Consider the following 15,219-nt stretch of genomic DNA (forward strand, 5'->3'; position numbering starts at 1 on the left):
ATGGGTGTGGGCTCTGTTGTCTTTCTGATATGGGATTACCTGCCGAGGACATTGAGGACATTCTGCAGTTTTTCCCATAAAGTTCAGCTCTTATTCACAGGGGCCTAAGATGGCTGTACTTGTGCTAATGCTAAACTTTAGGTGGGATGGCCTTAATTTTTCTTGGCCTCCACACAGCTGAGGTCATGATCCTGGGGTTCTGGGATCCGATGCCTTGTAGGCATTGGGCTCCCTGCTTTGTGGAGGCCTGCTTCTGCTTCTCCCTCTCCCTCTGCCACTCCTCCTCTTGACCTCTCTCCTTCTCTGTCTCTCTCTCTGTCAAGTAAATGAAAAAAATTTAAAACCAAGAAACCCAAACCATAATTTTAGTGAAAATAAAGAAGTAAATAATTGTGAACTGTCTTTTATGTTAGCATTCTATGGCTTGGCAAATTTGCAAATACAATCTTTAATTTATTGAATTATTTATTTATTGAATTTATTGAATTAAATTAAATTAATTTAATTTCTTGAATAAGAAAAAATCATTTTAAATTCTTGAAGCATATGTTTTCTTATAGTAAATTTTTCAGTGTGGTACAAAACATGCTTAATAGACCCAACAATCTCTAAGTTTCTCTGTAAAAGGAAGCCAAAAGTCATAAACCTATATTCAGCAGTTAATATTTTAGTATTTTATCTTATTTGGAAATGATCTATATTCAAAAACTACCATCATTTAATTTAACATAGCAAAAATTTAAGGCTCTAGGTTAGCAAAAAGGTTTGGAAAAAGTATTTTAAAAATTCACCTAGGGATCCCTGGGGGGCACAGCGGTTTAGCGCCTGCCTTTGGCCCAGGGCGCGATCCTGGAGACCCGGGATCGAATCCCACGTCGAGCTCCCGGTGCATGGAGCCTGCTTCTCCTTCTGCCTGTGTCCCTGCACCGCCTCTCTCTCTCTCTCTCTGACTATCATAAATAAATACAAAAAAATTTAAAAAATTCACCTAAAAATTTTTATCCTACTTACATCTATTTAATTATGTGTTGTAAACAGTTATGTTTAGATTACCTACAAAAACTTCATAAGACATTAGGCAAAATCAGCCATCATACCAAGCTATTTTTCATGCTGAAAAATTTTATGAGATAACATGAGCTTACTTGATTAGTAAACCCAGGTAGAATGAAAGTGTTATATTTAATGCTGATAACTCTAAAGACACGCCTGTTTTAATAAGGCTAACAACCTTAAACTGGTTTTACCAGCTATTACCAAATACTAAATATTTTCTGAAATTCATTTAGATCAATTTCTATTACATTTCTGAATATTTAAATTATGTAAGTGCTAATTTTCTTTAAGCCAAGCAAATAGCACTCTTTGATACAATAACTTTAGCAAAATCATCTAGAGGAGAAAATATCACAAATCTGCAATTGAACATACAGATACAAATACATACCACATAGCTTCCATTCTAAATTTTATTTTTAAGATTTTGTTTATTTATGTGAGAGAGACAGAGCAAGTGAGAGCACAAGCAGCAAGGGAGAGGGAGAAGCTTGCTCCCCACTGAGCAGGGAGCCTGACACAGGACTCAATCCCAGGACATGGAGATCATGTCCGGAGCCAAAGGCAGACACTCAACTGACTGAGACACCCAGACACCATTCATTCTAAAAGTTTACTCATGAGATGGGTATTTTGGAGAAGACACTCAAGGTTTTATTACCCTTATTATTACTCACCTAAGTTTCAAAAGTTCCCTTGTTTTTCTTTTGATAAGAATTACTTCCTTGAAATTGGTATTTTAAAGAAATGACCTAGATAAGAATTCCCAGAGAAGACTGGGTAAAACATTTACATCTCAAAGGCACAGGGAAAGAATACAGGTTCCTTCTCAAGGATTTTTGTTCCCTGAAAGTGAGAATTTTTACAAAGTTTACAAGTCTGTGAGATTAACAGGCAAGGTTGGGACACACCCATCCATCTGTGTTGGGATGTTTGTCTTTTTCTCCTTTTAGTATATTTAGCTTAGGGGAGAAGAGCAAAAATATATTCCTATCAAAGTTTGAATTACAGCTTCCAATTTGACCAACTTTCAGTTCATAGAGTTATTAAATCCTTTCAAGTATCTTATAAGGTTTCAGCCAGGACAACAGTAATATTTCTGGTAATATTAAATAACCCCATGGACTCAAAAAGTGTCCTCAAGGAGTGTGCAAAAGATATTGCTTTCACAAAACGTAAGCACTCCCAGAGATAACTAAAAGAACTGACCATCTGCATGTCCCAAGCTGGCAGGAAGCCAAGGCAAGTTCTTTGGATACAAAGTGAGATAAGCAAGAAGGGAGTAGCTATCCCTGAGAAAGAAAGGTTCAGGGCAGTCCTGGTGGCTCAGCAGTTTAGCGCCACCTTCAGCCCAGGGCGTGATCCTGGAAACCCAGGATGGAGTCCCACATCGGGCTCCCTGCATGGAACCTGCTTATCCATCTGCCTGTGTCTCTGCCTCTGTGTGTGTGTGTGTGTGTGTGTGTGTCTCATGAATAAATAAATAAAATCTTTAAAAAAAGGGAAAAAAGATTCAATAACTAATAATGTCTGGATTTGGAAAGAAAGGGACAATATGAAATTCTATCTTTCTCTCTTAATTGGGCACTCTCTACAGGCAGAGATTCAGAAGAGCTGACTCTGTTAAGAATTCTCATAGTTCCTGGCTTCTGCCAGTTTTCCAGGAACCCCTCTGTAGGCTCAGGTATCTCCTGAATGTGGTAAAGTGTTTTCAATAATTTTAATTTTAGTTTTGAGTCAGGGAAACTGAAGGGACACTATGAAAAAAACAAGCTGCTTTTTTTCTCCTTTTCCTGCCTCTATTCTTGCTAGAATCTGCACCTCTGCCTTATATATGCTTCAGTACCAATGATGTACATCCTCCTCGTAAAAGTAAATTTCTCTGGATTCTCCCAGCAATAGATAATGTCTAAGGAGTGACTAGGTAGGGTCCTCATGCATGTTTCCTAAGACCACTGACTCTAGGCATCTTGATGCCAAGACTCCTGGCTCCAAGGGTAAGAGATTTATGGAGGACACCTGAGCACTGTCTGTGTTTTGACCAGGTTCTGGATGCCTGAGAGGACATCTACACCAGACCACCATTCTCAGTGAAAACCTCATAGCCCAAGCAAAGAGGAGACTCTCTCCTTTCCTTTCTGAGTCTCCTAGACACTACATCTCCTATACCCAATCACTTAACACAATTCAATAAACTCTACTCTCACTTCTCACAGCTCACATTTGATTTCTTTCCTGCTCAATGCCAAGAACCCTTCTGGCTGGTCCTGTGTGACCTCCCTCCCCACCCCCAACTCCCCGCCCCGGGTCCTTGGACCCAGCCTGCATCAGTTTCCCTAGGCTGTTTAATGTAGGGAATAATGTAGCAATTTACCAGAAAATTTGTCAGAGCCTCATCAACTCCGAGAGGGGCCCAGATAGAGGCCCTTTTCTGAAGGTACATATGGAAGTGTCTAGAAAGCCATTAACTTGGCAAACTTTTGTTTATGGTCATATAGCCTTTTCAGAGTGGAAAATAATTCAGACATAGGGTTAGTAGAATGGGTACTCAAGGAAAGATGAATGGAGGGAACAGTCATTCTTACAGTCTTTTGTTTTAGGTACCTTTAATAGTGTTAATTTTTCATCAGCCTTTTGCAATACATTTTTCAATGAAGCTATTTTGGAATTTTGAAAGCTTTTGGGGGGCATCTGCATCCCAATGAAAATAGGTATCCCATTCTGTTTGTTTGATCTGGGAATCTTTGCTTTCAAGTGCATTTTTAAAATTATCTTGTTTAATTGAAATGTTTTTCATAATTGTCACTGTAATTCTAGATTGTTTTTGGTGCGATTTCACCATTTTTGTAGATATCTACAGCTTTCAGCTTCCAGGACCACAGTTCTTCAATATAAAATAAACAATTGTGCTGGAGGTGGCATGCTTCATTTTTTGGAAATTAAAGATCTCATCTTTTTAGCTAGCATTTTGGGTCTCTTGATCCAGATTAATACCTAAGAGATGTGCCACAAGGGTTGGAGATAGTGTGATGTTTTACAGGTGTATCTCATTGTACAGAAACTTTGAGGTTGGTGAGTAACCTGGTGTCAATCAACCTGTTTTGTGACCAATTATCCTAACACAAGAGTCTTTGAGTTAAGAGGGGAGTACTCTAACATCTTTTAAATGCTCAATCTGTGCCCACCAATTTTGCAGCTGCTTCTGAGATTCCCATTAGCAATAGCTTTTTTCTACACATAGAGATAAACAAACATGCATGCCTCAATATACAAGCAGCAACCAATGACTTAAGAACAGATGAAAGGATTGAACCAGCAGACCTCAAAGAATGGGTATTACAGACCGATTCTGAACAGAGAACTGCAGCTGCCACCAGCAGTTCCCAATGAGGAATCTGGGGAAGGGTTCGAAGGGCTGGGGTTTAGATGTTACGACAGACTGGCCAATAAAAGACCCTGCGTACACCTCCAACAGTTCCCACCATAGAACCCAAGAAATCCCAACATCTGCAGTCAGCAAACTGGAGACCCAGGAGAGCTGTCTAAAGGCCTGAGCACCAGGAGAGTCGATGGTGTAAATTCCAGATCAAGCCTAAGTCTGAACACAAGACGAGACTGCAGGAGTCCCAGCTCAAAGATGTGCAGAGAAAGTGAGTTCTACTGTCTCAGCTTTTTTGTTCAATTCAGGCTTTAAAGGGATTAAATGAGACCCACCCAGACTATGGACAATCTGCTTACTCAGTCTACAGATTCAAATGCTGATCTACCATAAACACCCTCACAGACACACCTAGAATAATGTTTAACCAAATATCAGGGGACATCTTATGGTCTAATCAAAACAAAATTAATCATCACAATGTCCCAATTTTGTTCCCAGAAAACATGTTCAATAATGCTAAGAAATGTGTCTAATGTGTTTTAAAGGCAGACTCTTCTAAAACTACACCATACCATATAAGCATGTTAGTATTTGAGTCAGCAGTAAGGCAGTGAACATGGTAGAAAAAAGCAGCCTTTGGGGTCATGCACCACGGGGCTCAAATCCTGGGTACTTTTCACCCTCTTGGCCTTGGGGAAATGTTCTAATGTTTTAGAACCTCTGTTTTCATATCTATAAAATAGAGATGATCAAGGGCAATATTCAAAATATTTAACGACTAGTCAGTACACATACCGCCCATTAAAAGAGAAGTCGGGGGCAGCCTGGGTGTCTCAGCGGTTTGGTGCTGCCTTCAGCCCAGGGCCTGATCCTGGGGACCCGGGATTGAGTCCCATGTCGGGCTCCCTGCGTGGAGCCTGCTTCTCCCTCTGCCTGTGTCTCTGCCTCTCTCTCTGTGTGTCTCTCATGAATAGATAAATAAATCTTTAAAAAATAAAAGAGAAGTCGGCCCACCAGGGATGTGCCGGTATGCGCCATTTGCATATCCACCCTGGAAACTATGGCACCCATTTCATGAGAGAGACATGGTACAGAAACTGGCCCATGGAGATGTCCACATTGCCCAAACAGTCAACAGCTTGTATTTTGTCTTTTCATGCCTTTAGAAAAGATGTGTTTGCTTTCCAGTCAGGCAGGTAAGGTTCCCCCATCCTTGCATCTTTGTTGAAGTTGCAGAGCAGGCTCTGAAGGATGGCTTTTGGTCTACAGAGTCACAGAAAAATTGGGGCAGGAGCCATACTGGCCATAGAGAACTTAGTTTTAGAGGCAGCAAACAGAATTTCTTCTGAGCATTTTGGCAGGATTATATTTCAATTAAAAATGTACTCTCGCTTATATGTGAGACACTGATACGTGTGTCTTTCTTCTCTCAGTGTGCCTCCCTGACAGCAGGGGCTAGAAAGTTAGGCATTTCCCAGACTTCTTTATAGATAAGGTTTCAAATGTAAATTAGATTCTGTCAATCAGAAGCACCCTATGAGATGTGGAGGGAAAAAATGAGGCAGACACTTTGCTCCTACTGTATGTATGGTCCTCACTGTTGTGGGTGTCAGGTCAGTCCAGGGCACAGGACATCATTTCCTGGTGCAGGTCAGTTCTGAAGCACTGACAGCAGTGGTTTCCTGATCCCTACTGAGTACTGATCTTGGCGCCTCTGGTCGTGTCTCCACAGCAGTGTGGTCCTAGTCACCTGACATCTATGCAACAACTTCTCAACCAGGCTGCTGCTTCTTTGGCAGATGGTCCCAACAGTATAAAGTTGAGAATCATTCCTGAAAGTTCCAACTGGAGTCCTTATTATCACGGGGGGTAGATTTGATGTTCTGAAACTAAATATAGACAGGTTATATTCTTGATCTCATCTTCTGGGAATTTAGCCATAGATGTACCTATAATCCATGTGTGTGCAAAAATGCATATAGATTATTCACCAAGAAATTGCTTCACATCAGGAAACAGCTGACAGAGGGAGAGGATCTCAAGCAGACTCCACACTGAGTGTGGAGCCTGACCTGGGGCTCAATCTAATGACCTAAGGTCATGATCTGAGCCAAAATCAAGAGTCAGACTTTTAACTGACTGAGCCACTCAGGTGCCCCACCAATTTTATTAAGGAAAATAGCTATGAGGTTACAAAAAGAAGTGTATAACAGAATATCAAGCAATGTTGCTAAATATTTTAATTTTTGACTGGATATTCACACCTACCATTCACTGCCCATATTCTTTTTTTTTTTTTTTTTTCACAAAATAACTCTTTATTATTTCAGGCAAGAAGTCTGGATGAAAGGGTTACCGTTCCCGGTAGCCAAAATCCAGGTGTCAGTGGCACTATTTCAACTTTATAGATTCAACTTAGTCAGAAAAGGGTGCCAGGGTCCGACATTCCCCAGCTGGACAAGAAGAAGGGCAAAACTGGAAGAGACTCTAACTTGCTGATACTGCTCTTGAGACCCAACACCTCACGGGCCCGTCAGCAGGTCACGGACCCACCACCGAGCGGCGGAGGCCACTCTACGCTACATACGGGAGGAGGGACGTGGGGCACCTGGGCAGACAGGCACCGACAGCTTCAGAACTCCTCAGTGAATGGATAGTCCTTGTGGGAGGCACAGCTCACCAAGGCACAGACCCTCCAGTTCCGGTTGTAGTTGAGTAAGGTGGTCATGTCCACACTACTCAGCTCAAAGTCAAAGACCTGAAAGTTCTCAGCAATGTGTTCGGGGGTCACGGACTTGGGAATCACGACCAAATTCCTCTGCACGGGGAACCGGATCAGAACCTGGGCTGTAGTTTTATTGTGCTTGGCTGCGATCGCATTGATCCGGGGATCCTCCAACAGGGAAGGGTCCTCCGGTTTGTCCCAGGGCCTGTCGGGGGAGCCAAGGGGACTATAGGCGGTCACCACGATGCCTTTGGCTTGGCAGTACTGGATTAACTTCTCCTGAGTGAGGTACGGGTGGCACTCGATCTGGTTAACAGCAGGGTTATATTTTAAGCCAGGTTTGTTTAAGATCTTCTCGATTTGGAGATGGTTAAAGTTGGAGACTCCGATGGCTTTCACCAGCCCTTCATCCACCAGCTGTTCCATGGCCTCCCACGTGTCCACAAAACTGGTGTCAGTGGGAATCACATTGCCTTCCCCATCCAGTGGGAAATATTCCTTCCCAGCCTTGAAGCCCGTGGGCCAGTGAATATGGTAGAGGTCCAGGTAGTCGAGCTTCAGGTCGCTGAGGGTCTTCTGGCAGGCCCCCTTCACCATGCTCTTCTCGTGGTATGTACACCACAGCTTGCTGACGATGAAGAGGTCCTCACGCTTCACCACCTGCTCCTTGAGCTTCTCCTGGATGGCCAAGCCCACCTCATTCTCATTCTGGTACACGTGAGCGCAGTCAATGTGGCGGTACCCAAGGTCGATCGCGACCTTCACAGCATCGGTCACTTTGCCGGGAGGGGACTTCCAGGTGCCCAGCCCCAAGATGGGCATCTTGGCGCCGTTGCAGAGCACGAGGTGGCTGGCCATGGCCGTCAAGCTCCTCGGACCCCGCCCGAAGACCACCACTGCCCATATTCTTGGGAAATGATAACTCTATATCTGGCTCTTAGGTGGGTTCTTGGCTCAGGCCTAACTAATTCATGTAGCCACATCCCTTTCTAGGGGGATTGGTTCTGATAGGAGCAGGTGACCCAACTAATGTCAATGAGATCTGAAAAGTAGTTGGCTTGAGCCTCCAGGAAAAAACAATAATAAAATTAAAGCTTTTTGACTCTTCTTTTTTTTTTAATTTTTATTTATTTATGATAGTCACAGAGAGAGAGAGAGAGAGAGAGAGAGAGAGAGAGGCAGAGACATAGGCAGAGGGAGAAGCAGGCTCCATGCACCGGGAGCCCGATGTGGGATTCGATCCCGGGTCTCCAGGATTGCGCCCTGGGCCAAAGGCAGGCACTAAACCGCTGCGCCACCCAGGGATCCCCCACTTTTTGACTCTTCTGAGAGAACTTCAAGAAATAACCTCTCTCTCTCTGGCTAGATATGGATATATCAGTATGTAGCCCTGGGGATGTTAACAAGTCATATTTCAGGCAAGGTGGGAAGTCAGCCTTAGCAATCACACCATGAGTGGCAGGCAGAAAGAAAAAAAAAAAAGACCTCTGATAACATAATGAAACCACTGAGTCAAATCAACCTTGAACCAAGCTCTGTTTTTGAACTTCCAGTTATACCAGTCAACAAGTCCCTGTTTATTACTCAGGACAGTAGGACTTTGATTTTTGGTTACTTGCAGTAGAACATGTTCTGTAAATGAAGTGTTTAAAAAAAAAAAAAAAGCAAACTGGAAAACAAATGAAAAGTGTAGAATGTATTACCCATTTGTGTTAAAAATCAAAAATTTAAAAAACTCTTATATACAAATGTGCGTAACTATGCCTAGAAAATTTTTGGAAGGAGACACACAACTGTTCACCATGATTATTTCTGAGGAGTGAGTTTGGGAGGTCTACAGTAAGAGGGAGACTTTTTATTATTATTATTATTATTATTATTATTATTTGAACATGTTTAATCAATTGTAGATATGGGTTTAATAATTCTTTTGAAATATAACCATTAATTCTGCAAATGCAGAAGCATCTCCACAAAGGAATAGTTAGGTTCTATTTAAATACTGCACAAGCAAAAGAAAAGACCAGGAAAGGAAGGAAAGAAGCTCCTCTCTGGGTCATACGTTCTCCAATGGGATTGGGGGCAGAGAGTGTCATCAGATCTATCCCTCCCTCTTAATCAAGTGTCATTCAGGAAAAAGCAGCTGGCTTTAGGCTTATGATGTGGTGAGTGCTGAGGACTGTCTTCAGACAACATGCCCTGAGGTTTGGTTGACCTCATGCAGTTTAGCTGTATCTGTGAAAAAATCTGTCGCTATTGAAGATGAGACATGTTCTTGAGTTGCCTGTCTTTATACAATTGAAGAACCTTGGCATTCTGTGTGAGAAGCCAGAGGAAAATCAGGCACTATTTGTTATTTATATCAGCCTCCCCAGTGGTAACAATTTCTGAGCAGACAGCAAGAGCCAACCTCTTACAATGTTCTTCCTCACACCAAATGCCATTAGTCATAAGAAACCTTGCCTGACTTTGTCATCCCTCCTTGTCCCAGTGCTGTTACTCCCTGGGCCTTGAGAGCCACTGTAGCCTGGGTTTTCTGGGAAGTAAGCCCTGGAGAGACATTGGTAAGCAGGAAGTTCATGAAAGAGAACCCTTGTAGTAGTGGGCAGAGGGACGTTTGGACTATGAGTTTGTTTCTCTCATTATGCTCCATATGCTAAGGAAAAATTGTTTTTCTTCTATTCTCCTACTCATACCACCTCACTTTGGTCACCGAATGTGTGGTTTCTACACCATGCCAATCTTTGACACCAACTGGGGGTTCTATGATGTGGCTCAATTCTGATGCCGTCTATCTGTTAAAGTTAAGGGCTTAGTCCTACAAGACTGAGCCTTCGGCCCCCTTCAGATGCCAACTTCAAGTCCAGGTAGCCACCTGGGCTTCCAGCCTACCAGCCTTAAGTCAGAGGTCCCTCCTCAGTTTTGATAATTTGCTACAACGGTTGACAAACTCAGGAAATCAGTTTACCTACTAGATTCTGGTTCATTATAAAACAATACAACTCAGAAGGAGCCAGATGGAATTGAAGCATAGAGCAAGGCATGTGGAAAGGGGCTCAGAGCTTCCACTTCCTTTCTCAGGGGGCACCACCCTCTCAGCACTTCCTTGGGTTTACCAACCTGCAAGTTCTCCAAACCCTGTCATTTAGGACTTTTTTTGGAGGCTTCATTACATAGGCACAATTGATTAAATCATGGACCCTGGGTTAATTCATTCTATGGTCTCTCTTCCCTCCCTGGAGGTTGGGGGATGGGGCTGAAAGTTCCAGCCCTTTACTCACCAGGCTGGTTCCCCGGGGAACTAGCACCTTCTCCAAGGCTATCCTGGAGCCCCCAGCCACCAGGCATCTCATTAGCATACCAAAAGATATGATCTCTACAGAGATTCCAAAGATTTTAGGTGTGGTGTGCTAGGAAATGGGAAGGGGAGGCAGCGGTGGGACACAGATGTTCAGTCTAACAGGGCCTCAGCCAAATCAAAAGGAACTCTGAAGCTGTGATAGCCCTCCAGAATTGTTCCAAACTGGGGTATGGGGCCAGACATTTAACCCCACTTTATTTATTATTATTATTATTAATTTATTATTATTATTATTTTTAACCCCACTTTAATTAGTGGACTGGCACCCAAGGTATAGCTGAGAGCTATGAATACCTTCTCAAAGCTGAGGGCATAAGTTTTTCAGGCATGAAGGGATCCTGGAGACTTGTCACAGTAGCCCCTCCAACACCCTCATGTTTCTCAAGTCCCTCTTCTCTCTTTCACACCTGCTCCTTTAAACACCTTCCAAATACGGTCATCAGTATCCTGCCCTGAACTTTTATCTACAGCTTTTGTCACTTTGCTCAATGAAAAACCATGCGAGTTCACCTCAGTGCTAAGCACTTCACATTCATTATCTCATGTGATGATAGTCCTAACAACCATTGAGGTCAGTACTACCTTGCCCCTATTTAATAGGTGAGGAATCTCAGTGTCTATTAGGTTAAATAACTTAGCCAAGGTTACACTGTTAACAGCCACAACCACGTGTTCCTAAATACCAGCAACATTGCCTATAGCCAATGGAATTTGAAGGCCAAGCTCAAAGGGAAAAGAAGTCTCAACAGGGCAATGTGAGGAGGTCAATGGAAGGAGAGAGGAGCCAATCAAAATGGTGGCTCCTGGGCACATGGGGACCTGGTTATTTCTATCTAGGTCCATCAGTCCTTCCGCAAACCACCCTAAATCACACAGGCTCCAATGGAAAGACACAACCCTTGGTCATAACTCCCTCTCTCCTAAGTCTCTCGAGTACAGAATTTCTAGTCACCGCTGGCCTGAGTCATCCCTGCCCCTTTCACTCATGGCTCTGCAAGTCAGGTTACATGGAGGGAATCTACAACCCAAAGGTACCAAAACGCTGACTATAGGTAGCCCTGGTTGTCAGGCCAACTCCTATAGGTCTACACTCTTTCACTGTATCTTGACAACACTCCCTGCTCTGCTTAAGGGGCCATTAAAAAAATTCTACTATTATTGCTATTTTTTTAAAAATCAGATGACTCTCTTTGTAAAGCTAGACGATGCAAAATAGACACACCCCCACCCCCAACTCTATCCCAATCATTGAGTTAAAGGGACTAAGGCAGTGGTGCCCATGATTTCTAGTCACTGCACTTATTTCTGAAAGGAAGAAAAGAAAAAAGAAGCCTAATGCTATTATGGTGGCTAATTAAATTTCTTCTTTGCCGTTACAATGCATTCATTTTTGAGGATCATTACTTTTCGTGTAGCTTCTTTCAAGAGCTTGGTTTAAGGTTTTAAGTTAAGGAAACCGCAAGGCAAGACTTAAAGCCACAGGCCACGCTTCAACCGATGGCAATGTGACGTGGCTTAGGGACACTCCAGGAAGAGAACGTGGTTATGGAGCAGCCATTTCTTCAGAAGTATGTGAATTGCAAAGGGAGGGGGACAACTACTCCCTTTACAGGAGATCCAATGAGTTGATAGATAGGGGTGTGCTTGCATATAGCCTTTAGCTAATGCTCAAAATTCAGGGTGTTCATTTCCTACTTAATATTCATTTATTCACAAAAAGACAAGAGTTGCCCTACGGGTGTCAGATACTCTGATGTGTCTGTTGTGGGGGAAGAGGGTAGAGAGTAGGCAAGGCTCAGAGGTGGCTCTGGGAGGAAGGTAGCACGTGATCTGAACCCTGGATTGGACACGGCTTTACTGGTACCGGCTGATGAGGCACATCTCTTTCCAGATCTGTGTTCAGTGTGTTTCTGTTTATAATTTGAAATCGGCCATTGTGAATTCTTTACCCCATGGCCAGGGCAAACATCATGATCAGGGCTTCCTCTCTCACCCTTTTGGAGAGCCAAGGTACCAGCACCACACCAGCTGGGCTTCATTTTCCAGATGTTTGGAAATTCAGGCAAAGAAAGGAAGGGTGTCTTCTCCTTAGTTTTCTTCAGTGTCAATACATTGTTTGGCACACCACAGGCACTCAGTAGATATTTGTTAACTCACTAAAACGTTTCTCCTCCTCCCCAAGTTGTAGGTAAACTGTATGAAAATATAAAAGATAATATGACGGCACTAAATTAAAAATAGTTGCAGAAACAGGTACCAAATCTGAGAAAACAGAACATTTAGTGTCACAAAGAAGTTGCTAACATATTTCACTATAGCAAGTAATGTGCACCCTTTTTAAGATTGATTTCTTTATTATTTTAAAGAGAGGGGAGGGGGTGGGTGCCTGGCTGGGTCAGTTAGTTAAGCTCCTGTCTTCAGCTCAGGTCATGATCTCAGGGTCCAGGATCAAGCCCCACAACGGGCTTCCTGCTCAAGGGAGCATCTGCTTCTCTCTGTCTCTCCCTCTGCCCCTCCCCAGTGCTCATTCTCTCTCTCTCTCTCTCAAATAAGTAAATAAAATCTTTAAAAAAATAAATGTAGAGAGAGCCTGCATGCGCACACACCAAATGTTTGGGGAGAGGGAGTGGGAGAGAATTTCAAGCAGACTCCACTAAGTATGGAATGGATGGAGGGCTCCTCCATGGCACGGAGATCATGACTTGAGCCCATGACCTGAGCCAAAACCAAAAGTCAGATGCTCAACCTACTGGCTGCCCAAGCACCCTGAGCACCCTTTTTCTTATTCAAATTAGATACTTGGCCATGATCCCTTCTAGATCTCCAAAGTCGTGGCTGACATCTGCAAAGTCATTTTGGACTAAGTTCCCCATTTTGAAAAGTAAAGATTTCTTTCACTGCACAGACTTTCCAGGCGCTGAACAAAACATTAATCCAAAGTGAAACTGATGCTCTGTACAGCCAAATATTTAGGTAAAGGCCAAGTCCAATTTCAACAGATGATACCTGCAAGTTAAAAAAAAAAAAAATCTGCTGACCTTTGGAAATGTGTGTTGGCCACAGTGAATAATAACAAAAGTATGTTTTCCATTAGAAAAAGATAGAAATTGGATATGAGGCTCGAATGATAAGGGATACCCACCCAGATTAAATAGCTCATTTTTAGCCTTACCTTTTATAAAGTACCCTGAAAAAAAGAAAAAAAAAAACTTGTTGGTGATACAGAGAAATAATACAGTGCTAGCTACTCACCAATACTGTATAGCAAATGTCCAATTGGTATCAAACTACAAACAAAACCCCATTCTGAACCCTCAATGTGTAACTTACTTTCTGCCCTCTGCCACCCATCCCCCCATATCCTCCCACTCTCCACTGTGGTAATGATGTGAATGCACAAAAGTCAAGACTGGGTTAAGAGGGGACCAAAAAGAATGTTTTAGATGAAATCAGATGTGACCCCTGGAATCAGGAGCATTTGCTGAGCATGGTTTTAATTACGGGACTCAGGCAGCTTCCAGATACCACTCTGCTGCAGCGTGGTATACCTCTAAAAATGTGCAGGGCCTGCCAGCCTGCCAGCAGGAAGGGTTTATGGCCTCGCACTCCATTAAAAAAATAAATAAATCAGAAGCCCCCGAGGCAGTCGCATGTTCAGAAGCAATGAAATTGCAACCTGTTTACTTCTTCGACATTTAAATTCCCAGCCCAGGCACAGTCTTACCAGCTAAGACTAAATCTTATTGTGAAGGAATTAAAATTCTTTTGCTCTGATGCAGTCCGGCTTATAGCATATGGCCTGTAGCTGAAGCCCTAGGGCTCATCTTGTGTTTTCTGAGATCTCATAAAATTGCTGAAGCCTAATGGAGGGAAAGAGTTTTGCATCTTAAAAATGTGTGGGGACTTCATTACAGCTCAAGCTCTTTAAACAGGGCAGCCTGTTGTCTAAGACCAAGGCCACTTCAAGATGCAAAGGAAATGAAGTCCATAAATGTGGAAGAATGGATCTAATATCACAGGGCGGGGGAGGGGAGGATTTCTAAGTCACTGGAAAAAAGACCTGAGAGAGCTGAGGACTAAAGGTGAAAAGAATAGTCACTAGTCAAAGCCATTCGCTTTGAGAGAGAAGGGTGCCACCCATCACAATTTCCTCCTCAAAGAGTTGAAGGGTTGGTGTGACAGGCAATTTTGCGTCAACTTGGCTAGGTGATAGTGCCCAGTTATTTAATAAAACACCAGTCTATGTGTTGCTGTGAGGTATGTTTTAGATGTGCTTAATTTTTCTTTTAAGATTCATTTATTTGAAAGGGAGAGAGAGAAAGAGAGGGCACATATAGGAGGAGGTGGGGCAGAGGGAGAGGGAGAGAGAGAGAATCTCAAACAGACTCCATGCTGAGCATAGAGGACCCTGAGATCACAACCTGAGCTGAAACCAAGAGTGTGCTTAACTGACTGTGTCACCCAGGTGCCCCTAGATGTGATTAACATTCAAAGCAGTAGGGCAGCCCCGGTGGCGCAGCAGTTTGGTGCCACCTTTGGCCTGGGGTGTGATCCTGGAGACCAGGGATCGAGTCCCACGTCAGGCTCCCTCTGCCTGTGTCTCTGCCTCTCTCTCTCTCTCTCTCTCTGAATAAATAAATCTTTAAAAAAAGAAAAACATTCAAAGCAGTAGACTTTGAGTAAAGTAGACGATCC

The 15,219-nt window shown here is 43.1% G+C and overlaps 1 protein-coding gene across 1 annotated transcript; it reads right to left on the reverse strand.

Moving 5' to 3' along the window:
• Window positions 1-6,797: 6,797 nt before the first annotated feature.
• Window positions 6,798-8,051, reverse strand: LOC129510552 (aldo-keto reductase family 1 member B1-like). The gene has a single exon (XM_055326781.1). The coding sequence runs from the start codon at window positions 8,019-8,021 to the stop codon at window positions 7,071-7,073; it is 951 nt and encodes a 316-aa protein (XP_055182756.1). The 5' UTR covers window positions 8,022-8,051; the 3' UTR covers window positions 6,798-7,070.
• Window positions 8,052-15,219: the final 7,168 nt, after the last annotated feature.

The sequence above is a fragment of the Nyctereutes procyonoides genome, unplaced genomic scaffold, assembly GCF_905146905.1.
Source record: "Nyctereutes procyonoides isolate TBG_1078 unplaced genomic scaffold, NYPRO_anot_genome, whole genome shotgun sequence".
Classification (NCBI taxonomy): domain Eukaryota; kingdom Metazoa; phylum Chordata; class Mammalia; order Carnivora; family Canidae; genus Nyctereutes; species Nyctereutes procyonoides.